Below are 24125 nucleotides of genomic sequence, written 5' to 3'. Positions count from 1 at the left end.
TATAAGCTCATAACATCAAACATATTCGGTTCTGGTACTCTCGTCGATTCAGTTATAAGTTAGTTAGTTTATTGAATACTCAAGACCATTGTTTTTAAATTACATTTCAGATGACAGCAAAAACATAGCACAATGGTATGACGAAAATTACGTAAGTGGACTTGCTGTGCACCAGCAAAATACAGTCCAGAATTTTTAAAGCTGTGCGGTAAAATTGCATGGCGGTACAATTTTATCTATGAACAATAATTTTGTCTAAACGAATTTTGAGCAATCTAAATTATATGCAAAACAGACAGCATAACAAACATGATTAGATCAAACAAACTTCTGCCCAAAGAAAAGGTATGTGTAATAATTATTCTAATAATAGGTTTTCGGACAAACGATACTTCTGCTATAATAAATTTCTATGTTGCAAATTTATATCAAAACTGTCATCGCACTAAAGAAAAAAAGTTAAACCGTTTTCGGAGTCATGAAATTCGGAAAAAAGAAATTCGAGTTTGTGATAGGTTACCGTTTAGTACAATTTGTAGAGATTGAAGAACTGTAATAACAAAACCAGATCCTCAACATCTGAAACTGTGCCAAACACCCCGTGCTTGTTAAGTACCCATTATAAAAATTAAAAACTAACTTTCATAAATAATTTTACATTTTATACTTTGTGTTAATAAACTTTTTTTTATGATACTAAGTGACGAACGGGGCGAACAATTCGTGTGCCTGGTGGTAAATGACACGCCTGTCCCTAACAGTCGCAGTGTCACTCAGAACTCTAAATCACAAACATCTGAGGGGCACTGCCACTGGAACCGACACCATAAGTTGACAAGTCCCAAGTGCCTGTAATTTCATCAGCACCCTTTTACCCTTCGAAACCGGAACGCAGTAATGTTGCGTTCTGCTTGACGGCAGAAATAGGCAACTTTGCAGTACTTCCCTGAACGAACTCTCACAAGGAATTCTACTGATACAATAAAACAACTAAAATATTATGTTTTGACTGCCTAAATGCCTAGTCTATAAGTATTTTCCATGCTCATAGTCCTAGATACTTTTAAAACAGTCTGAAGTCTCATTTTTCCCGCGATTTTTGAGACCGATCGCACTGAGTCTCGATAATTTTCCCGGGACGCAGAAATACTGCGAGATCGAAAGCTCTAGTTGATACACGAGTACCGACTTAATAATAATTGATAAAGGATTAATATTGTATATATTTTACTACATTCTATTAACGCTGTTGTGAGAGCAACCTTATTGAAAATTAATTGATTCTGCTTTTGATTTTACGCACTTTGTAATGGAAGAACAAAAGCCTGAGCTTGATTTCAAGTTATGTGATTTCGCTAAATATAGGTACCTATTAAATTTGCAGAGTTCAAAGTTCAAATCATCAAAATTGGTATACATAAAACGCGCGTTGATATGTAATTGTGACATATCGTCGTCCCACCTTTCTATCGGCCTCTTTAATACTTCCAGGCCATTTACTTTTAAAATTTTTAATCGTTCTCGAATTTCCTTTTCTTCACTATTCTTATATTGATTCGTTCCGTTGTCACTCCCATGAAAATTCTTAAACCGAGAACGTGCCCATAAATCATCACTTTCATTTAATTTTAAACTTCACGTAATTTACTCTTAAATCATAATCAAAATATTTAAGATGTTGTAGGCCCTTTAGGGATGAGTAGTGTTTAGTCCGGAAGGTACTTAAGAGGGAGTGTTTTATACTAATTTGTTCTAACCTTTTTCTTTTAAAATAAATTACTTAGATCGAGCCTTTCCTTTCGCTAAGGCTAGGCTACATAATAATCTTAAAATGTAAACAATATATTCAAAACGGAGTACTGAGATCATGACGTAAGTGAGAATTGAATTAGGAGATAGGCAAACGCCGCATTAGTGAGTGGATGAAGTTTCTAATAGTCTTCATGAACACAATAGTCGCGAGTAAATTTGTTACGAAGCCACTACAGTGTCAAGGCGCTATAACCACAAATGCGATAGTGATTACTATAGACTAGCAATTATGCCGTTAATTCTAAAATGCAAATAATACAACTTAGCATTCAAGTAGAATAGGAAACAGGTACACGAGTGTAGTTTAATTTGAAGCAATCGCGTCGTAGGATTCCCGATTTAAAAGTCAAAATGATGATATCATTGAACAAACAATATGTCTATAAACATATACTTACTTATTTACATTGGCACCGCAATGTGTAAAGAAATACACGTAGACAATTTAGTAAATTTATGGTACTTGCACCTGAAGGTCCAAACAGGGCACTGACACTTTGACACTCTGGAAAATCTGTTTAAAATGTCAAAACGCGGACAATACGAGTTATAAACTGCTTTTGTCTTTTATTATTTGTTTATTTCTTTTGTCATCCGCATTCTACATTAACATAAGGTAGATACATTCCCACGAAACCTACATCTCTTGGTAGGTAAATCATCATGCATTCAAATCTTCGTGCTGTTGGTTGAAGGTAAAGTAGGTTCTGCTAGGTTAATGTAATAAATAAAATTATAATTATTAATACAAAGAACACGAACACTCAGAAAAAAATCCTTCGATTCGACCGGATTTGAACCGACGTCTTCTAACATACCGTGTCAGACAAATTCGTGAGGTCCGCTGGTTCGTTCCGTGGCTTAGTTGGTATAGCGTCTGGCACGGTATGCTAGAAGACGTCGGTTCGAATCCAACCGGAAAAATAATTGAATATCAATTCAATAAAAATTTAAATATATAATTATAATTAATAATATTCAATTAAATTTCATTCTTTGTCTATTCTATTCTATATACATAATATGTAGTAAAATGGTTTTTACACTTTTTGTTGCATGATAGGTGCGAGTATGGTTATAATTTGGTATAAAAATTGTAACTGGAATTTCTATAGTTTATATATAATAGTGTACAATTACGGTGAGTGAGGTGCTTTCTTAATTATATATTTAATTAGAAACTGCATACGGCGGTGTCTAAGTTTCCGGAACTGGCCACTTACATAAGCAATATTTAAAAAATAATTAAAACATTCGAAAATGGAACTCTTTGTCTGTAGAATACAGTTTGTTTCATCTGACTGTCTTTGCATTGTTTTGACAATGTGGTGACATTTTAGAAATTGGTTGTCTACATCACCATGGATTTAACTCGTTAAAATTTTCGTTGTATAATTTCCTACGACTTTAAGTGTAATTTAACGGCTCAGCAAACGCGGTCGTGTGTATCTCTGTGACGAATTTCGTGATGGTCGCCCCTCCACTGCTGTGAACATGATGCGTGACATCGATGCTGTGCACCGTACGATCAAAACAGACAGGCATGCGACATACCACGAGACTCGGGCATCTTTAGGCATAGGCATAACTCAAATACAATCAATACTACACAAACATTTCGGTGTAAAAAAGTTGTGCTCTCGGTGGATCCTACACAATTTGACTGAGGCTCAAAAAACGGATTGCGTCCCTTGGTGCAATGCCATGCTTACCAGATTCAACAAAGGGGCGTCAAATTTGGTGAAGGACATAGTAAGCAACATAGTAGCAGCAATCGAGCGTATGGGTTTTTCGAGATGAGCCGAAACCAACAAAAGTGACGCGCGTGCAAAGTGCCTCTAAGCGGATGATTGCTTCTTTTTTTAATAAAACTGGACACGTGACTACTGTTGGTTTGGAGAATCGTTGTACCGTGAATTGGTACACCATTTGTTTGCCGGAAGTTATTGACAAACTCTGTAAAAATAACCGCCGTATCATCTTGCACCACGATAATGCCAGTTCTCACACGGCCAAACAGAAAAATGAATTTTTGAAAGTGAACAACGTTAACCATATGAGCCATCCCGCGTCTGTACGCGGGACTGTTCCCGACCTAACACGTTGTGACTTTTATTTATTTCCAAAAATAAAGGACCAGTTACGCGGTCAACGATTTTCATCTCCTGAAGAGGCTGTCCAAGAGTATGAAAAATATGTTTCAGAGATTGTCACGGAGGAGTGGCATAAATGTTTTCAAAATTGGTTCATTCGTATGAAAAAGTGCATTAACGCTAACGGTGAATATTTTGAGAAACAATAAATTCCTTTCTGACCATTTATAGTATTTTTTTCTTATTCATTCCGAAAACTTATTGTGCGCCTCACGTAGCTACTTACTAAAAACGTAAAGGAATGATAAAATAAAAGGACACGCAATTAATAGTAATATAATCATCCTATCCTAAGAGGCAGACTCTAGACGGCGTAGTCTCCTCCACTCCTCATGGTTCTTAGCCAGCTCCTTAATCTCCTTATAGTTAGTTGCTCACTTTGATTTTCTTCTTTATTACATCACTATACGCCATTCTTGGTCTTCCTCTCTTTCTTTTCCCTTCTATCTTCTCTTCAAATATTATTTTCACGAATTCGTCATTACGTAACAGATATCTAAACATTCCCTCCTTCTATTCTCTATTGTATTTAAAAGATTTCGTTCTAACTTAACACTTTTAATACTAATAATAATAAATACTTATTTCAAACATAACAAATCCATAGAAAGACAAAATTTAGAATTAGAATTAAATAATATTATCCAGCACGAATTCGAGCAGGCAGCTACCTTGCCCAATGTGTTAGCATAACTATACAAATGGCGAATGCTGCCAGCATCTTGGGCACCTTGCCGCGAGGGGTCCTATTTTATTCATATAATTCAATCCTAGTTTTTGTTTCTAGTATTTAACCCTTTATTGTATTTTATACTGCCTCCGTGACCCAACGGTTACCATGCTGGACTGCCACGCCGAGGTCCTGGATTTGATTGCCAGGCCGGGAGAAATATTTATATGGCCTACATTTATTTCTCTTGAGTTTGGGTGTAATTTGTGGTTGTCTATATGTGTGTCCATGGCACCCGCGTTTCCCTAGTGCAGTGCTATGAGTGTCTGCCTTATTATTTATATATTATGTTAAGCCTTATCTGTCTAAATAAATAAAAGTATTTTCTTCAATGGAACCTGTCAGACTCATTCTAAATTTATTAGCTCTTGCTACTATATACAAAAATGTATATATAGTATTAATTAATAACCAAGGTCCAACGTCGCAGAATAAACGAGTTGCAACTGCCAGCTATACTAGCTATAAAGCTAGCACTCTTTGTCTAAGAGAAGCAACTCTGTTTCTAAGCACAACAGCAAACCCGTCGTATTAGCCATTCAGACAAGGCTAGTATTCCGTTTAAAAAAAAAACTTTAATTGTATGTGAAAGAATATCCGATCATCATTTCATCGATCATTTAATTTGTTTGAAAACTAGTCTGCCAAATCATTACTGTGACAACTGCGTTCCGATTGGCCAGCACGAATTCGAAACAATTGACGGGTGCCGTCAATTTTCTTAACTTTATTTCTTAACTTAAGCTTTGCTATAATGAACGAAAATTGCAAAAATTACATATTTAATATATAATTACCGATGAAATGTGATTCCATTTGTTTTGTAATTAAATGTTTTGCTGTTTTTTCCACACCACCGAATGGAACAGCCCCCATTGTTAGAAATAGGTATTATCTTTATTACAATAAATATAGAATATTTTTGGAATGTACGGAGACGTACACACAAGTCAGTTGTTGGCGCTGTAGGTACTATTTCAATTTTCTAATTTGTGATTTCAGCGCAAACGAGAGTTGATATTTAAAAGTGATATCAAGCTCATTTAATTACCTGTTGAGTTGCCAGGGATGGATGGCCCTTATTTCGTCTCTATTTCTGGTTATATACTCTATGGTCGTATCATTTGATTACACTTTAGAGGATGGAAAAAAAAGATTACACTATGTAACAAATTTTCGAAAAGGTTCAGTTTCTGGTTTGACAGTATTGGTTTCCCCGTTTAATTGAGTAGCATGTATTCTACAAAGAGTAGCTATTCCCGTGAAAGATACAATATTTATTGTGTAGCTGCCTATTTACACAGCCACATAGTAATTCATATTTTTACATAATCTCGTAAATCTACAGATTTCTAAGTTCTTTGTCATCAATTTGTAGCACTTTGGTTGAAATATAGTATTTATTTCAAGTATAATGTTCCCTTTTTGTTTTTAAATTAAAGAAATCCAAAAATCAATAAAAATTAATAAAGGAAATGTATTGGGTTTTCCTGTTCTTATATTATAACCAATTAGAAAATGATATTGAAAATCCAGAGACAATAAATGTCGAGAAACTAGGTAGGTGTGAAAAATACCTATTCATATGTAAACGCGTTTATTCCTGTTTCCAAATGTTAGGACAATAATCGTGTTACATGGTGTTATTTTCGTAAACCATTAGAATTATTCGAAACAGCGTCTGAGTGGACGTAAAACAAACTTTTAATAAACGAAAACTTCCTTTATTCTCGTCATACTTAACTAATTGTTCGGTTGTTTACAGGAAATGGCTGGAGGAAATTGCGTTGGCAAACAAGAATGGCCGAAAACCGTCGCTCCTGCGTGCCATGGTTAAAACGTTCTGGATGAGTTTCGCACCTTCCGGGTTCATGTTCTTCATACAAGCCCTGTTACTCAAGTGAGCAGATTCCCTAATTTCTAATCATCTCAGTCATAAAACTCATTGACTTCGGCACGCAACGGTCATATTCCCATTTGAATTGTGTGTGCGTAAGTACTTACAGCTAAAAGCCGCTGCAATTTCAACGTTTCACTTGGAACTTTTCCGTTATTTCGTAATCATGTAGTCATCAACGACTCTTCTGGTAGGTATAATCAGCACGAGTAGTAACGTCAAAACTGAACTCACTCCCGATTTTTAGACTGTAGCCTTTGCATGAGAATATAATACACACCTGTATAGTTCATGTATATATAAATTTTGCAACGCCTTACAAAAACACCTATAAGTTGCCTACAGATTTACTCGATACTGTCGATTGACATGTATTTTAAGACAGAAATTTTGCCGCGTGTTTACTTGTAAAGTAATAAATAATAATAATAATAAAAAATATCTTTATTTATCTCCACAACACAACACAAAGAAACGTTACAATTACAGTAAATATACATTATTACTTAAGCTTAGAGTAATGTATTGTGGGAGACTGGAGCCCAAACTAAGCAGAGCTTGTAATATGGGTCTCCAGGCACCCAACCCCTAGGATAGTCATGTTAGTAGTAATGTCAAAAAAAAGTAAACATATGTAAGTGCAAATATATATAATGTATAATGTACAGTACAGTCGTACAGATCGACAGTAACGATCGATAACGTCGAGCAAATCTGTAGGCACCCGATCGACATTGTTGATTGATATTGTCGATTGACATTAACGATCGACAATGTCGAGGTAATCTGTAGGCACTTTTAAGCAGTTAAGATTGATACAGGTTCATATTACAAAACATTATTTTTTAATTCAAACGTGCTCATGATACAGGCCGTTCCAACCAGTGGCATTGAGCATGATGCTGGCATACTGGGAGCCAGGCTCGGATATGTCGTACGAACAAGCAGTATACTGTGCAACGGCCGTGATTCTCATGTCCGTCTTCATCGCCTTCTTGAACCACCACGGCACCTACTCTACTCAGCAGTTCGGCATGAAAGTGCGCATTGCTGCTTGCTCACTAATCTATAGAAAGGTAAATTTGGCGAGTTTTACACGTGAGAAAGGTACATACATTACAAATATCATTGTTGTCAGACAATAACCAATACACAAATATGCGTACTACAGCAACTTATATTACTAAGTGGCCAATATATGTACGAATATATTGCTGGAAGATTTCAGTTAGCTTATGATAGAAAAGTAAAAAGAAAATGTAATATTATTTAAGGCTGGTTAGGTTGGATATAACCAAGTTACGTGGTCTATTGGACTTATTGGAATTGTAACTCTGTCTGATATAAAATATAACATATTATTTCAGGTTATGCGCATGAGTTCCGGTGCGTTAGCACAAACGACAGCCGGTCAGGTGGTGAACTTGCTCTCGAATGACGTGAACCGCTTCGACTATGCGTTCATCTTCTCCCATTTCATTTGGCTGCTGCCGCTACAGGCCATTCTGGTTTGCTACCTCATCTACCTCAAGATCGGATATGCTGCTATTATCGGTGTCGTTGGCATCGTTCTTCAAACAATACCTGTTCAATGTATGTATTTCAATATCAAACACTTTTCGATTCGTTTTCAACCCCGAACGTTTGAGAATTAAGTTAATTCTTATAATGTTTGTTCTATTATATTTACAACCATCATCCTATCAAATGCCGTAGCTGGGATCCTTTACACATTTCTTGGTTTTGCGATTACCATTACACTTGGCATTCTGAATCATCAGTCAACATCTTTGGATTTATCCAACAACAATCCAAAAACCGAAGAGCAAGCGGCAATTCAACCAAGTCTACATTTGATGTTTTTTATTACAGCATACATGAGCAAATTGGCGGCAAGGTTACGTATGAAAACAGCTACTAAAACTGACGAACGAGTGCGAATTATGGACGAAATTATCAATGGCATGCAGGTAACATAACAGAATTAATTTATGTTTTAAATATTATCCATGAAAATTTAGTAGTTAATACTTTTGACAACGGTGTTGTCTGAGCGAGCTCATTTTCCTAAATTCGCCGTCGATGAGACTCTATTGATCACAGAAAAAGCAACACTAGAAGCTGGTCTAGAAAAAAACTCGATTGTAGTAATCGCTCAGCGAAAAAAAATTACTCGTACGAAGCGTAAATACACATCTTCTAAAATCCATAAATCACTCAACAAATTAACCAACGACATGTGATTAAATATGACCTAACATAAAATCACAAAATTAAAATTAACCATAAATATGTGCAGGTAATCAAAATGTATGCATGGGAGAAGCCTTTCGAGCAAGTGGTTGCGATGGCGAGAAAAAATGAGATAAACTGCATCACCTCCGCGTCTTACCTGCGAGGAGTATACCTCAGCTTCATGGTTTTCACCGAGCGTCTTACCCTCTACATTACTCTTCTGTCTTATTCTCTCTTCGGCTTCCAAGTTACTGCTGACATTGTAAGTCTTTAGATCTATTTACGTATTAATAAACCCTTCAAGGCGCAAAGTGTCATTTAAAAGAATTTGAAATATTTAATTCTCGTTACCTAACGACCAAAATTGCGAAGTCTGTTAGGATAGTTTAGATGTAGTGTTGTTTAATAGGGTGACTATGTTTGTAGTTGCGCCTTTGTACACTAACTTGTAGGCGTTTTTAAATGTGACAATGAAGGATCACATTCCGCCTACAAAATTTACTTACAATTCGACTACAACCCATTTTGTGAACGCATGCGATATCAATAGTAAAAATAGCTGCATTTACCTATACCAAATTTACAGGTATTCCCTCTGGCGCAATTCTACAACACACTGCAGGGAACACTGTCAATCATAATGTCGAACGCTGTGTCATTCCTGGCTGAAGCACTGATTTCAGTGCGGCGCCTAGAAGCGTTCATGCTACTGGGTACGTGAGGCACAACCTCAAAATGCATGCCTTGCACGTTACCTATCCATAACTGTATGATTTAAATTTAAATACTACTACTCTTTATTCAATTATAGAAAATCTTCCTGCATGCCAGTAAAATTTGCTTCACCACTAATTAAAAAAAAATTGTTCTCTAACACTTTAGTGAAATGGTTTTAAACATGCATAAATTCTGGACATGCGCCGAAATTAACCTAAAACTTCTGGATAAATTGTTTGCAATTTGATAGTTTTCGCATTTTCCACCCTAAACTAAGGCAGATATAGATTTGTTTCTTTCGACTTTAAAATACATACAGCAGTGCATAATCTACATAGCTAAGGAATCATCTTCTACCGGGCTATTCAGGATAAAACAAACGACAACCAATTTCGGAATGGTTAACGATAATAATTTTAGATGTAACAAAACTCCTACATACTATAATAAAAAACAATAAATACATTGCATGGTTTTCACAGGCTTTTCCGATTGCTCAAATGTTTAACACTCTTCAAGCTTCTTTAGCAATAATGATGCCAATGAGCCTTGCCCAGCTAATGGAGTGTTATTCTTCTATCCTTCGAATTCAAGCTCTAATGTTATTGGGTATGATAATATATAGTCATTTTCTTTTTGAGCCGTCTTGTATTGTCTTTGATACGTCTTGTCCAGAGTCTATTTTGTTGTGGTGTTGATTGTTGACTAACAATAACAAATGTTAAAATAATGATAACATAGTATAATAAATGTTATAATTCTTATAGCGACGTGGTATCCAAAGGCATGGTGAAATGATGTACGCCAAGGTACCATTCTGATACCTGCTTTTTACTAATTTGAGAAAGTTTGGATGATTTATTTTTTTGTATTTTAGTTTAGCTTACTTTGTATTTTCTATAATAAGTTATGAAAAAGTTTAACATTTTGTTTTGTATTTCTATATTAATTAAAACAAAATGATTTACCAAATTTATTCAAAATAGATGAACGGGAAGATCTCCGAAGCGTTGCCGACGTCGATATTGCAAAACTTGTACAAAGTGTGGAGAACAAAAAGAACAAGAACCTTGATGAGGTCGATTTGTGTCGGAATACTTTCAAGAAGATTGATGAAGAAGGCATCTGTAACCCTGGTAAGTCCCCACATAATTCCTACGAAAGAACCGTTGAATTACACACGTGCATTCATGATGACAAATTTCTGAGGACTGTTAGTTACAGCTACACAATACAAAAATATTTATATGGTAAAGCTATTCAGAATAGTTTATGAGTAAAAGTGCTTGTAACATAAGAATCTGTCGGTTTCTTCAATTTAATATGATTTTTCTTCTCCGTAGGTTTTGAATGCAATGAAAAAGGTCTGATCAGCCAAGCTCTAAATGCGCTAACACTAAGCCCTGACGTGGGTATTCTCATCCAGGATGTTTGCGCTCGCTGGACTGAGGACGGACCACTGACCCTTAAGAACATCAACTTCACTGTGCCTAAAGGCAAACTTTGCGCTGTCATTGGGTCTGTTGGATCAGGAAAGGTATGTACAATTTTTTTTTTTTTTTTCATTAAAATAAATACCGTAAAGTTATGAACTTCTTCTTTGTAGAAAGTCTTGTGTGATTATCTATTTCGCCCATACTTCTTAAAATAAAATGTTTGATAATTTTGAGAAAAGAACGAAGTCGAACATTATTATATTGTGTGCATTGACTTACAATTATATGGACGTCGGGTCCGCGCTAAAAAGTGTCCGCACTTGTAAGGCGCTAAAATCGTATACAGAGCGCGACAGTCTTCATTTGTTCTACTGACAGCGCGATACTGCGATGACATTACAATTTAAATGTTGAATAGGTTGACTTGGGACATTTATTTCGTGGTTTTTGTATTAGACCCGTCGTCCATTTATTTGTAAGTCAATGATTGTGTGGGTGAATTTGGATTCTGTCAAATCTTGTACTTACCTAATCGACTCTCTTTCATTTTTATTGTTTCATCATACTGGTTACTGTTTCAGAGTTCAATACTGCAGCTCCTCCTTAATGAGTTGCGATCAACAAGCGGTCGTGTGCAGCTCTGTGGACCTTTGTCCTACGCTAGCCAAGAGCCCTGGCTTTTTGTGGCGACAGTTAGACAGAATATTCTCTTTGGTCTACCTTACAACTCAAAGAAGTATAAAGAGGTAAAATTCGAATTATGTAGTATCTATCATTTATTTAATTCAGTGTCGCCCTAAAATCTGAATCTTCAAATAGTTTCACTCCAAACTTATAACAACAGTAACTCTAGTAATTTGTCTCACTTTGTAAAATTTTAGATAGATCGATTTACACAAAGGATTCATTAATTTATACATCATTAGTCAAGTAGACAAAAATGTTTATAGAAGCATTGTAAATTATTGGAATTTTTTTTATAATTATTGCAGGTAGTGAGAGTATGTGCGCTACAGAAAGACTTCCAACAGTTCCCCCACGGAGACCAAACACTTGTTGGAGAACGAGGAGCCTCACTATCAGGAGGCCAGCGAGCGCGTATCAACCTAGCTAGAGCGGTTTATAGACAGGTTAGTTGAGATAAATAGCTTAATGAAAGTTTTTACTAAACCATTTTCTTTTTTTTCATCTGTACAAAATTTATTTCCCAAGGTTCGTTCGCTTTTCCCAAGTATTAGTAACACGCCAGCACATCAAGCTACACATTGACGTATCTTATTCCGTTGCACTGGAGGTGATTTTCGAACAAAAATGTGTAGTCTGGTATGCCGCTGTCCGTACAAGAATCTTCTCAACTCAGAAATTAACTTATTTTATAAAATGGCATTGAGCTGATTAATCCTAGCATGTCGTTGCTCTGGAACTAATTCCTTAAAATATGAGTGCTGTTCGGCCGTCCTTATCATACACAACGCAACCGACAATTTTAGGTCAATTGCGTTATGTCAATAATGCAATTAGAATTAGCAAAACGATATCTACAACCACCTATAATCGATTATTTTTCTATAACTTATTTAGTTTCAGTTTTATTTAAGCAATTCAGCTTAATTGACATTTTTCAAAGAGAAATATTTAAGCGCCAATATCTCAAAAGTTACCAAAATGCAAATGCGTTGTTATGCCAAGGAGGTCATTGTTCTGCCCTGATTCAAAGTGGTTACTGTTGAGGTTGCAAGACAAATTTTATTAAAATATTATTTCCACAGGCAGACGTGTACCTCCTAGATGATCCGTTGTCAGCAGTGGACGCTCACGTGGGGCGGCAGCTGTTCGACGAGTGCATCAACGGGTATCTGCGGCACACCACCCGCGTTCTGGTGACGCATCAGTTACATTACCTGAAGGCGGCTGATTACATTGTCATAATGAATAATGTTAGTAAATACGTTCTATATATTTTTCTTTATAAATTTAGCCTAGATTACTTCTCAACTAGACAAAGATTCCTCCGTAATCCTCCAGAAAGTGGAGGACGATTGAATATAACCATCACAAATGGCACCCGTTAGTGCAAAAAAGATGCCATCTATTAAACAGGATTACGTTCCAATGCCCACTTTCTGATATTCCTTGGTTGCTATTACAATTGATCTGATGTTATTGTTTCCTGCTCCTCGCCAAGCGACAAAAGACTGAAAATAAAGATTAAACAACTTTGCTCCACGCAATTATGACGTCACACTAATTTGCTAATTACAGGGAGCCATAGAAGTTAAAGGAACTTTCGAGGAACTACAAACTTCAGCTAAAGACTTCGCCAAACTACTGTCGTCGACTCACGACGAGAACGACAATAAAGAGGCGGAAAAACCTCCTCCGATGTCGAGGCGAACTTCAGCTCGCGTAAGATTTCTTACAACGGAATTTCTTTAAGTACTTAGAAAAAATGAGGTCTAACTGGCTTTATCCAATGTGAAATCGACACATGCTTTCTCAGATTTATAGTTTTCGTGTCTTATTTTGTTATGGATTTGTTTATTGTAACCTAACTACTGGACGGGATGACCTTTTAAGAATCACGGACTCACTTTTGTTTTTTCTGCACGTACACTGTAAAAGTTATTCACCATGTAAATGTTTCCTATCGACTCAGCTCTCGACAACACGTCGGCCATCCTTGACGGAATCAATGTCCGGTTTTGAAGTTCCTGCACAGGAAATGGAAGAGGAGGAAAGAGAGTCAGGATCTATGAGCTGGCGCGTATATAGCGCCTATCTGAAGGCTGGAGGGCGTACACCCAGAATCGTCTTCATGGTATTTCTATTGATCGTAGGACAATTGTCAGCGACGTTTTGCGACTACTGGGTAACTTTCTGGTAAGCATTAAAGCCTTATTGACGGCTGCTGATTATTTTTAGTGAAAAACGTATTTACATAGGTTCAGCTGGAGATAATGGTATGTATGTACAGACAGATGTTATAAAATATAAATAACACCAAATACCCAAACAAACCGTGATTTTCAAAGCGCCTTTGATTGCTCCGAATTGTTAATCATTTCTATACGGAATACTATGGCTCTTCTGCTGTTTTCTTATAGCACATTTAACCTTGCTGTTGTTTAATCTAGTTCGTTTTTATAGGTCTATTCGACACCAAGGTACCAATTTTCTAATAGCATTAAATATTATTTACGATTTGGCAAACGTTTTAAAATCAGCTGCTACAAATTGCGGTTGCTGTTGGTGGCAATTTGCCAAATACCCAGTTTTCTGCAACATCGACATAAAGCTCCAAAATATTGCCATATCATCATCATATTTCTTTGAAATTACAAAATAAATCACTATCGTTCTCGTTTTTAGGACGAACGAAGTCACACGACAGAAAGAAAGAGAGACCAACAGTACGACCAAAATAGATTACGACAGGATTTTAACGCCAAAGAACTCTACTTTCGACTTCGCTAGCTATTTCTCTGGAATCGACCTTAAGCCGGGTAAGGATTTTATAAATCTGTTTGGGATACCTTACGTATAAAATTGATATCGACAGAAAAGTTGGAAGAGAAACTTCACACGGGAAAAATTTACACCGATATTGTTTAGTGTTGGTTTAAAAAACTAATTCAGAATAAACTTTACAGATTTGGATATACACGCACACATCGGTCCATTGGACACCTCTCAGTACCTTTACGTATACTCAGCACTAATAGTAAGCTGCATTTTCTTCATAACGGCGAGGGCGTTTATGTTCTTCAAAGTTTCGATGACTGCTTCGAGGAACCTCCACAACGACATGTTCCACTCAATGTTACGAGGGGTCATGCGGTTCTTTGATACTAACTCTTCAGGTAATTTTTTTAAGTAATCTATAATATGAATTTGAGATCAAAATATGGGTAGAGTTTTGAGTGGCAGGTGATAGGTCTAATAATTTTTACTATTAATGATAATAATGAAGCCGTGGTAGCCTAATGGTTTGACCTACTGCCTCTCAAGCAGAAGGTCGTGGGTTCGAATCCGGACTCGCACCTCTGCGTTTCTCGGAATTTATGTGCGAAATTTAATTTGAAATTTATCATGAGCTTTTCGGTGAAGCAAAACATCGTGATGAAACCTGCACGTTGAAGGTTCACAACCCTCGAAAAACGTGTGAAGGAAGTCCCCAACTCACATTGGGCTAGTTTGACGGACTATGGCCTGAACACTCGTCTGAAAGGAGACCCATGTCCAGCAGTGGGACATATAAATGGGTTGATGATGATGATTAATGATATGGTAGGTACATTCAAATTGAACTGCTCTGACATTAATTTCTTCAAAAGGTTTCTGTTTGAACCTTTATTTAAATGTACGAAAAGGTTGTGTGACATGGTAAATCATTATTAGTTGACTTAATACTTTTAATAAATATATTTTTTAAATGTCATTTTTACTGTTTATTGTGTAACAATTAGAAGGGTAATTTTCAGGTAAATTTTCTCTACGTGGCAATTTATATTTTTTAAGTATTCGAGTAAGTTATCATGAAATATTAAATAATATTTCCGGTTACTACACTCGAATATTAAATAATACTTCATGACAATATTCCACAATATTTCATTACAAATATTGCCACCGAAATTACGTAGAGAAAATTAACTTGAAAATTACCCAGAATAGAGTAATGATAGGACATGGTATGTTCTCTGGCACAAAAGTCCTCAAATCAAATCAAGATAAAAAATGAGACTATTTTTCAGATCTAAATCGCGTAATTTAGTTCTAAATGTAAAAAACATTTGTTTAAAAAAATAACAAATATCCTATGTGTAACAATCGCGATAACCTAAGAACTAGATATAAGTAAACATTTTTTTTAAATATATCTTTGATATTTTTACATTTTGTAATCTAATGCGATATATCATATATTGCACTGGACTCATAGTTTAATCACTTATGATTAGAATGCAAGAAAAGTATGTTAGTATAGTCGTGTATCTTTATATAGAACAATGTCTAAAACAAAATTGACTTACCTACCCATTAATAACAAATCATATTTTTATTCGCGAACTTGACCTTCCCGTTTCCTTTTAATAAACGTTTACCTCACAGTAATAAAGATAAAATTTATTTCGACGATGCGTCTAACATTTTAAGTTATTTAATATATGGCTTGATAATTTACGATATTCTCCATGACGCATGCGAATCAGTTTATTATTCAATTCCATAAATACGACTAAGATATCAATCTACCGAGCTGCGATCAAAAGTTTTGTTAGAACAAGGTTATACCTATTAAAATTCAATTAGTTTACTTTAGTCCAAATGCTACAATAAGTAAATGCCTAAAGTTTCCTGAGTTTTAATTTAATTACAGAAACAATCGGAGAAACTAAATTGCGCTTGCCCGAAAGCCACATCCAGCACGTATTTCTTTCAAATACGTCTGTTCATTTATTCACGCGTTCCTTCACGTACTGAATAGAGAAGTCGATTTAAATGAAATCTGTTCACAGGTCGTATCCTCAATCGTTTCTCAAAGGACATTGGCGCTCTAGATGAACTGCTACCTCGATTCCTTTTGGAATCTATCCAGATCTACCTCGTAATGTTCAGCATCCTAGCCCTGAATGCTGCAGCTCTCGTGTGGACCCTTCTCCCAACAACCATCATCTTGCTGCTGTTCTACACTATCCTGCAAATCTATTTAAAATCTGCTCAAAGCATAAAACGACTGGAAGGCACAAGTGAGTACATAGAACATATCCTTTCGATGACGGCATTCTTAACACTATATTTTGGCTAGGCCAGACATTTATTACGAAAATACAACGGCATTGAACTTTGACTACACTATTTGCGCTATGTCTGATGTGTTTATTGCAAAAAATTATACCTACTTAGGAAATGAAACTATTTTTCCGGATTTAAATCGCGTATATTTGTTTTTTCAAACAAACCAACGTTTCGGGCCCTTTACAGGTCCCATGATCACGGTTGACCTACTTCCTATTTAATTATTAATATATCCATTTCTGGTATGTTTACTGTATAATTCCAATTTAAATATTAAAACTTAATAATGAACGTTTACAGCCAAAAGTCCCGTGTTCTCTCACATGTCGGCAACTCTGAACGGCATCAGCACAATACGCTCCTCCGGAGCACAACAGAGGTTAATCAAGGAGTTCGATAGATTCCAGGTAAATATTTGCTGTTTTGAAAATTATATACAATACCGGGCGTTCCACGGCTATGCCACATGAAGAGAAAGTATCTTAAATACCATAGATAGAATTTGCCTTCTAAATAACAACAGGAAGAACATAAAATTTAACATTTATTATTTAAATCAAAATTAAATCTTCTTTTAATATTTTTTTTATTTATGGTATTTAGGGTACTTTCCCTCCAAGTGGCATAGCCGTGAGACGCCCTGCATACGTCCACTACTTACAGTTCACTGCTTTTCAAGAGGGATCTAATCCAAAATAGTTATTTTTTGCCTAATTTCTGAGATTTATTCACGAAATGTGAAATTTTGTTGTGAATGGGACATCGAACTCTTCATTGGTTAAAACAATCACATAACAAACAACATTGAGGTGGTCTACGTTTCGTCAACTTTGCAAAGCAGACACGTCTCGGCTTATTTTAAAATACCTTTCTGTCGAAGTCGGTGCTTTGGAGATAGGTCACTATTCCAGAAAGCCAGAGAGTAGAAACTATGTCATCTGTTTACAATTACAAAGCAATATTCCTTTACGATGTGCAGTAGAAATTACTTGCCTTTCCAAAACACCAACGTCGTAAGTAGGGTTTGGCATTACTGTATTTGTGCCTCTTGATAAATAACGTCTTAGTAAGTCTTATTTTCTTTAGTGACGGGCACTTTTTTAAAACTACATCTTAACTTGACGACCTCGTAGGCCTAACGGCTTACATCGGCGTCGATTCCCGGTAGGGCCAATTTGGGAAATGAACTCTAGTTCTCATAGTTTAGGGAATTCCCTAGTTTGAAACCAGGCAATTGGTGTGCTAGTCTTGCATACATATTAATAGCAGTAGCTCTACTGCTACTGATTATCCTTGTGAAAAAGTTCATCCAGGGTACTACTGCCACCTTATCTATTTCCGCCGCCAAGCAGTAATGTCAGCGTTACTGTGTTCCGCTTGTGAAGGGTGAGGGTTCTGGTGGAATTACAAGCACATGGACTTTGTCAACTTATGTCTCACGGTGACGGGCGCAATGGCAGTGCCCGTCAGATCTTTACGATTTAAAGCTCTGACCGGCACTGCAATTGTTATGGGTAGGCGTGTAACTTACCATCAGGCGTACGACTTGTTCGTCCCGTCATTTAATATTATAAAAAAATATATTAACTAGATAACCGGTGAACTTGGATGAACTTTGCGTCCTAATCTGCAGCGTCCTTGGTTATTATAAGTAGCTCTACATTCTCACTTGTAAAATACGGGGACAGTGCGAGTGCATAAATACATTTAAAAAGCACTATTTTATTTCGCAGGATATTCACACTTCAACATGGAGTAGCTACCTTGCCAGCGGAGTTACACTGGGATTTTGGCTTGACTTCATTTGCGTGCTGTATTTGAGTATCGTCATTGTTGCCTTCCTCGTTATTGACAGCAGTAAGTACACAGTCATTAAATGCCAAGATATTAAGTTTATTGAATATCGCGATATTTTACTACTATCATATTCAATTATTTTTTGTGAAATTTCTCCACTACTTTGTTATACACTAAAAGAAATTCATTCGGTCCGGCTGGATTCGAACCAGTGCCTTCAGTATAGCGTGCCTGACGCTCTGAACTAAGTTACGGAACCAACCAGCAGAGATTACGAATTTTTCTCTTCGTCTCTCATCTTCGTTTTTGGTTTTTAAGTAATTTTGTGCCGTAGCGCCATCTGTGAGAAAATTATGAAACACACTCCAGTTGTCCCTTGATTGTGTTTACAAATCAAAAACAAAGTATTTGTGTAAATCAGCAAATCATGCACGTTTCATTGGAAACAAAACTTGAATTTACAAATTCTAATCACTTTTTTTTCACTTTTTTTTACCAGAAACAATATTCTCCGGCAACGTAGGCCTTGCAATTTCGCAGACCCTCATCCTAACAGGTATGCTGCAGTTCGGAGTCCGCCAAACCGCTGAGGTCATCTCGCAGATGACCAGCGTCGAACGTATCCTGCAATACACTCATATTGAGCGGGAACCACAGTGGGACAAGGGAGGTATGTACAGTCTAGTTACCTTTGTTAAACTACATACACAGCTATGTTTTTTCTTATGACACCAAGTGACGGAACACGCAATTGTGCGACTGGTGGTATGCGACAAGCCTGTCCATAACAGTTGCAGTTTCAACCAGAGGATCTGGGGCGCATCGCCACTGCGCCTGTCAGCCTGAGACATAAGTTGACAATTCATGGAACTTGTAATTTCACAAGCACCCTTACCCTTCAAAAGCAAAACGCAGTAATGCTCACATTATCGCTTGGCGGCAGAAATAGGTAAGGTGGCAGTACTTCCCTGGACGAACTCTTTCACAAGGAGCTCTTCAACCTATGTATCTAATTGACTTTTATGATAAATCACGGAAAATTAAATGACACACTCACTATACTACACATTACAAAAACAATATTACTATTCTATAGCACTTAACGAACTATCTTTGTAGGCGACAAATTATTCCGTTGTTACAGCCAAGGAGACGCCCAAAGATTGGCCCTGGCAAGGAACTATTGAATTCCGTAACTGCTACATGAAATACACCCCTGAAGATTTGCCTGTTCTTAAAAACTTGAATCTCATCATCAATAGTGGATGGAAGGTAAGCTTTTTATGAAATATCACAAAATACCAATAATTTTATCTGTTAAAGAAAACTAATATTTTGGATCTTGATAATGTACTACAAAAACTATATTTTCAGGTGGGAATAGTGGGTCGAACCGGTGCTGGGAAATCTTCTCTTATTTCTTCTCTGTTTCGACTAGCTATAGTCGAAGGAGAGGTCATCATTGACGGCGTTGACACTTCCGAGCTAGCGTTACAGGTAAATATAGCGTAAGCCAGCGTTAAACACATACAATAACAAGAGAAACAAAATTCTAATGGAAACTGTATTTGTTGTGTGTGTTTGACTAACAGTTAGAGTTAGAATATTCTCACATTTCATTATAGCCATGATTACTTAAAGTCTCACAGTGAACCAGCGCAGCATGGATAGATAACATGACTTGAACCAATAAATATTGTTTACTGCCTTCGATTTCATTTGTGGATAAAATGAGTGCGGTGCGTCGGGAAAAATTGAGTGACAAGAGTCATTTCGCAAAAATACGAAATAAGAGCCTATGCACACGGCGTATTTTACACGCGCGGACGACGCGCGTATATGCGCCGTAAACGTGCGTCATCTGCGCGTATACGGGCCGCAGATACAGTATCGCGCATTTTGATAAGAGATAGTTTTAATTTTAGTTTTGTTTGTTAAGTTCAGTTAATTTTTGATATGAAGCAATATAACATTTTAAGTGTAAACTCCAGTGGAGTATACACCCTAGCCCTAAGGGACGGTTGGCATGGCCGTCAACAGTCAGAGAAGGTAATATAGAAGGTAATATAAACGGTTATGTCTGTCTTTAAAGCTGTCAACTTCTGCTATCGTGGAAATACTAAACAATCACACTGTAGTAAAAACATCATACATTTTCCGGTTTTAAAATATTGAATATCGTGTTTTTCTTACATTGTTGTCCCAAACAGTGATATCCCAAGACAAAAATTATATAAATGCTAACCTTTCATTTATGTGAAAGCTTGAAAATATCGTTTACAGGATCTGCGATCGAAAATATCAATAATCCCACAAGAGCCGGTACTGTTCTCGGCGACTGTTCGCTACAACCTAGATCCATTCAACGAATATGACGACGACCGACTTTGGCAAGCCCTTGAAGCCGTAAGTTGTCTCATGTTTTAATATATTCTGTATAAAAAAATGGGTAACCAAAACAATAAGTGGTCATTGGTATTTGAAAATGTAATTTTCTGAAGCATTTTTAAATTTGACTAAATGCTTTCATTTTATTTATTAATCATTCATTTTTTATTTTTCAATCAATAATAATCTGTAGAGTTTTTTTTATTATAGTTGCACAATGTCTGAACATACAATCTAGCTCCTCATTTATCTCTATATTTTTGAAGATAGCGATTAATAACCTTGTCAAACACTTTTTACATCGGTCTCAGTGTAACAATGTCTAGCCGAAAGCATTTAAATGAAGTACAAAAATTAGAACCAAGAAATAATTTCCAGGCTGACTTGAAAGCAGCTGTTCCGGCGTTGGACTTCAAAGTATCGGAAGGTGGCAGCAACTTTTCCTTAGGACAACGGCAACTGGTGTGCCTTGCCAGAGCCATTCTCCGCGGCAACCGTATTCTTGTCCTTGATGAGGCCACCGCTAATGTCGATCCGAAGTACGTAAGACTTATCCACTTCAAACGTTGATTGGTCTAGAGACTTCTTCAGCGTATACTTTACAAATAGACAGAGAGTATACTATTTACTATAAAATTTCTGGAGCAGTTCGTATAGCATCACAAAATCACAGGACTTTACGACCATATATAATTATGTAACAACCACGGTTGCCCTTAAAATGCGAATCTGGTGCCTGCAAAACATAAAATAAAGTGATAATACTAGTTAATTTTGTTAAACATCTCAGTGTACGTTTAAAATTATTCAATGTTGGTTAAGTACTTGAGGTGGAAATTTAAAGGCCTTATATTGTAACTTTTCAGAACCGACGAGTTCATCCAAAAAACGATAAGAAAACGCTTCGCAGACTGCACTGTACTAACAGTAGCACATCGCTTAAACACCATCATGGATTCAGATCGCGTCATGGTGATGGACTCAGGGCGGCTAGTTGAGTTCGATCACCCTTACAAACTACTCAGTAACTCAGAAGGATACTTCACAAAAATGGTGAAAGAAACCAGTGATAAAATGTCAGCACAACTTTTTCAAATCGCGAAAGACACGTATATCAATAACGGTGGCGTCATAGAATGAAAGGAATGTAAAAGGAAGTCTTAATTTTTAATTCTTTACCTACGTCCTGTATATTTTATTTGTATAAGTATTTACCTAATAGCAGATACTTTTTAGCTAGCATAGTTATTATATACATATATATTTTGGCAATGCCTTGTTGTACTTTGTCGAAGCACAAAATGAATACTCGGCGATGGAATTCAAGATCAAAAAAGTAAACAGTAGTGTTGCCTTTACAAAACAATATTTTAAAAATCGTGCAAATGTGAAAACGTCTAAACAAAAATGCATACTATTTTACTTAAATTAAATATACCTGTATTAACGAACCCGTATAAACAATTTGTTAAATTCCATGGCCGTATACATGGTTTCTTAGTCGTGTCTATGCAAAAGTACTATGTTATACAAGGTTAAGAGAGTTTGTCAATTTAATTATTAAGAAATTACGTAAATTACGTTAAATCCTTTCATTTCATTCAAATTAACTTAGGTGATTGTTAAGGAATATAATAGATGTTAATATTACGTATGTTATTTTTATGATCCATCACACAATAGAATTAAGTTATTAACGTAATCCAATGCTGACTGATGAGTTTTTGATTGTGTAAGAATCTAGTTTTAAGTAAATAGCAGGAAAGAAACTGTGTTATTTATTTTTACTGTAAAATTGTATTATATCGGTAGTAATTCATAACGGAAATTAATCATGCCATAGAGGAAGACCTCAAAGCAAATTAAATTAATTTAGTACAAAGCTCTTATTATTTCATCAATAACCTTGTCTTTAATGTGCCCCTTAGGGTTATATTCGAGAACTCTATTCAATGGTCAAGTCAGGACTTGAGTATGAATTCAAGCATTGGAAATGCGACCCTCAACTAAACTTGGCAGTTTAGTAGCCGTGGCCGAATGATTACCATGCCGGACTGCTAACACAGAGGTCCCAGGTTCTCTCGTGATTTTGGATGTAATTTGTGGCTGTATATGTGTTTGTCCATGGCACCCGCGACACAGGATTTCCCTAGTGCGGGGCTATGTTGAGTGTGTGCGTTATTATTATTATTATTATAGAATACGACTCTTAGACTATCCTGAAAGATCTAACTGGCAGTCTGTCAGAAGCACTTCAGAAGACAACAAGTTTTACTCGTTTATATGAGTAAAACTTGTTGCTTGCAAGCTATTATTCGCATGCTTACTAATCAAGAAAACAACCTTTTATTTAAACTCATTGCGGGCAATGATACGAAATCTAAAAACTTACAATAAGACAATATTGTGTAACGTTTGTTTTTGGTGGCACGAAAAATCATCTGGATAAAAAAAAAATCTTTTAATTCGACAAAAGCAAAGAAATCGTCGAAAACCAAATACAAAGATTTGTTGTCGGATCTTTGTGTTTGATATTCAAATACACATGGAAAAATTCGTGAGGTCCGCTGGCTCGTTTCGTGACTTAGTTGGCATAGAGTAAGGCACGGTTTGCGAGGAGACGTCCGTTTGACCTTTGTATTAATAATTATAACAAACTAGTGGAGTAATTTCACAAAAAATAATTGAATGTCATGGTGGTGAAACATTCTGAGATTCAGTTAAAAATTTATTACAGTTAATAGTCATATTTACATTTCCAGTCAGTGATGGTAGCTGTTAAGGTACCTAACAGGATGACGAATACTTTAATAAATTTTCTCCTAAACGCAAAATGTAAAAAATCATCACGCAATTAAGGACTGTAAAGGCACTGCTACTGCGCCCGTCACTAAGACTTAAGTTGAAAAGTCCCATGTGCCTGTAATTTCACTAGCTGCCTGACCCTTCAAAACCAAAACGAAGTAGGTAATCCTCACATTATGATTTAGTACACATCTATCATATTCCAGTTTCGTCAGAAATTACTGCTAGGCAAGAATAAGTAAGGTGGCGGTACTTTTCTGGACGAACTCATTCACAAGGAGCTCTTCTGCTACTAAATTGTCATATTCCTCGTCCGTACAGCAGATAAATGGCAGACAAAGGTTCCGTAAAGACGA

General features: G+C 36.3%; 1 protein-coding gene across 2 annotated transcripts in view; it reads left to right on the top strand.

Annotated features, from left to right (window-relative positions):
• Nucleotides 1-22703, top strand: part of LOC113232904 (multidrug resistance-associated protein 4-like) — a 78442-nt gene extending 55739 nt beyond the window's left edge. The window contains exons 2-25 of one of the 2 annotated variants that reach the window (XM_026467798.1): nt 6461-6595; nt 7464-7668; nt 7960-8185; nt 8465-8562; nt 8892-9089; nt 10027-10153; nt 10531-10680; nt 10888-11081; nt 11562-11726; nt 11973-12110; nt 12750-12917; nt 13243-13386; nt 13637-13860; nt 14350-14483; nt 14631-14840; nt 16500-16730; nt 17080-17186; nt 18513-18636; nt 19076-19246; nt 19721-19848; nt 19951-20073; nt 20860-20982; nt 21343-21503; nt 21831-22703. In XM_026467798.1, the coding sequence (XP_026323583.1) occupies nt 6461-6595; nt 7464-7668; nt 7960-8185; nt 8465-8562; nt 8892-9089; nt 10027-10153; nt 10531-10680; nt 10888-11081; nt 11562-11726; nt 11973-12110; nt 12750-12917; nt 13243-13386; nt 13637-13860; nt 14350-14483; nt 14631-14840; nt 16500-16730; nt 17080-17186; nt 18513-18636; nt 19076-19246; nt 19721-19848; nt 19951-20073; nt 20860-20982; nt 21343-21503; nt 21831-22104 (3958 nt within the window). In that variant the 3' untranslated portion in view covers nt 22105-22703. Of the gene's footprint in view, nt 1-6460; nt 6596-7463; nt 7669-7959; nt 8186-8464; nt 8563-8891; nt 9090-9413; nt 9541-10026; nt 10154-10530; nt 10681-10887; nt 11082-11561; nt 11727-11972; nt 12111-12749; nt 12918-13242; nt 13387-13636; nt 13861-14349; nt 14484-14630; nt 14841-16499; nt 16731-17079; nt 17187-18512; nt 18637-19075; nt 19247-19720; nt 19849-19950; nt 20074-20859; nt 20983-21342; nt 21504-21830 lie in introns of both variants that reach the window. The other variant, XM_026467797.1, reaches the window with a different exon arrangement.
• Nucleotides 22704-24125: the final 1422 nt, after the last annotated feature.

Source organism: Hyposmocoma kahamanoa, unplaced genomic scaffold (genome assembly GCF_003589595.1).
Source record: "Hyposmocoma kahamanoa isolate Upper Pololo Valley unplaced genomic scaffold, ASM358959v1 78, whole genome shotgun sequence".
Classification (NCBI taxonomy): domain Eukaryota; kingdom Metazoa; phylum Arthropoda; class Insecta; order Lepidoptera; family Cosmopterigidae; genus Hyposmocoma; species Hyposmocoma kahamanoa.
This window is presented reverse-complemented; position numbering and strand designations above follow the sequence as displayed.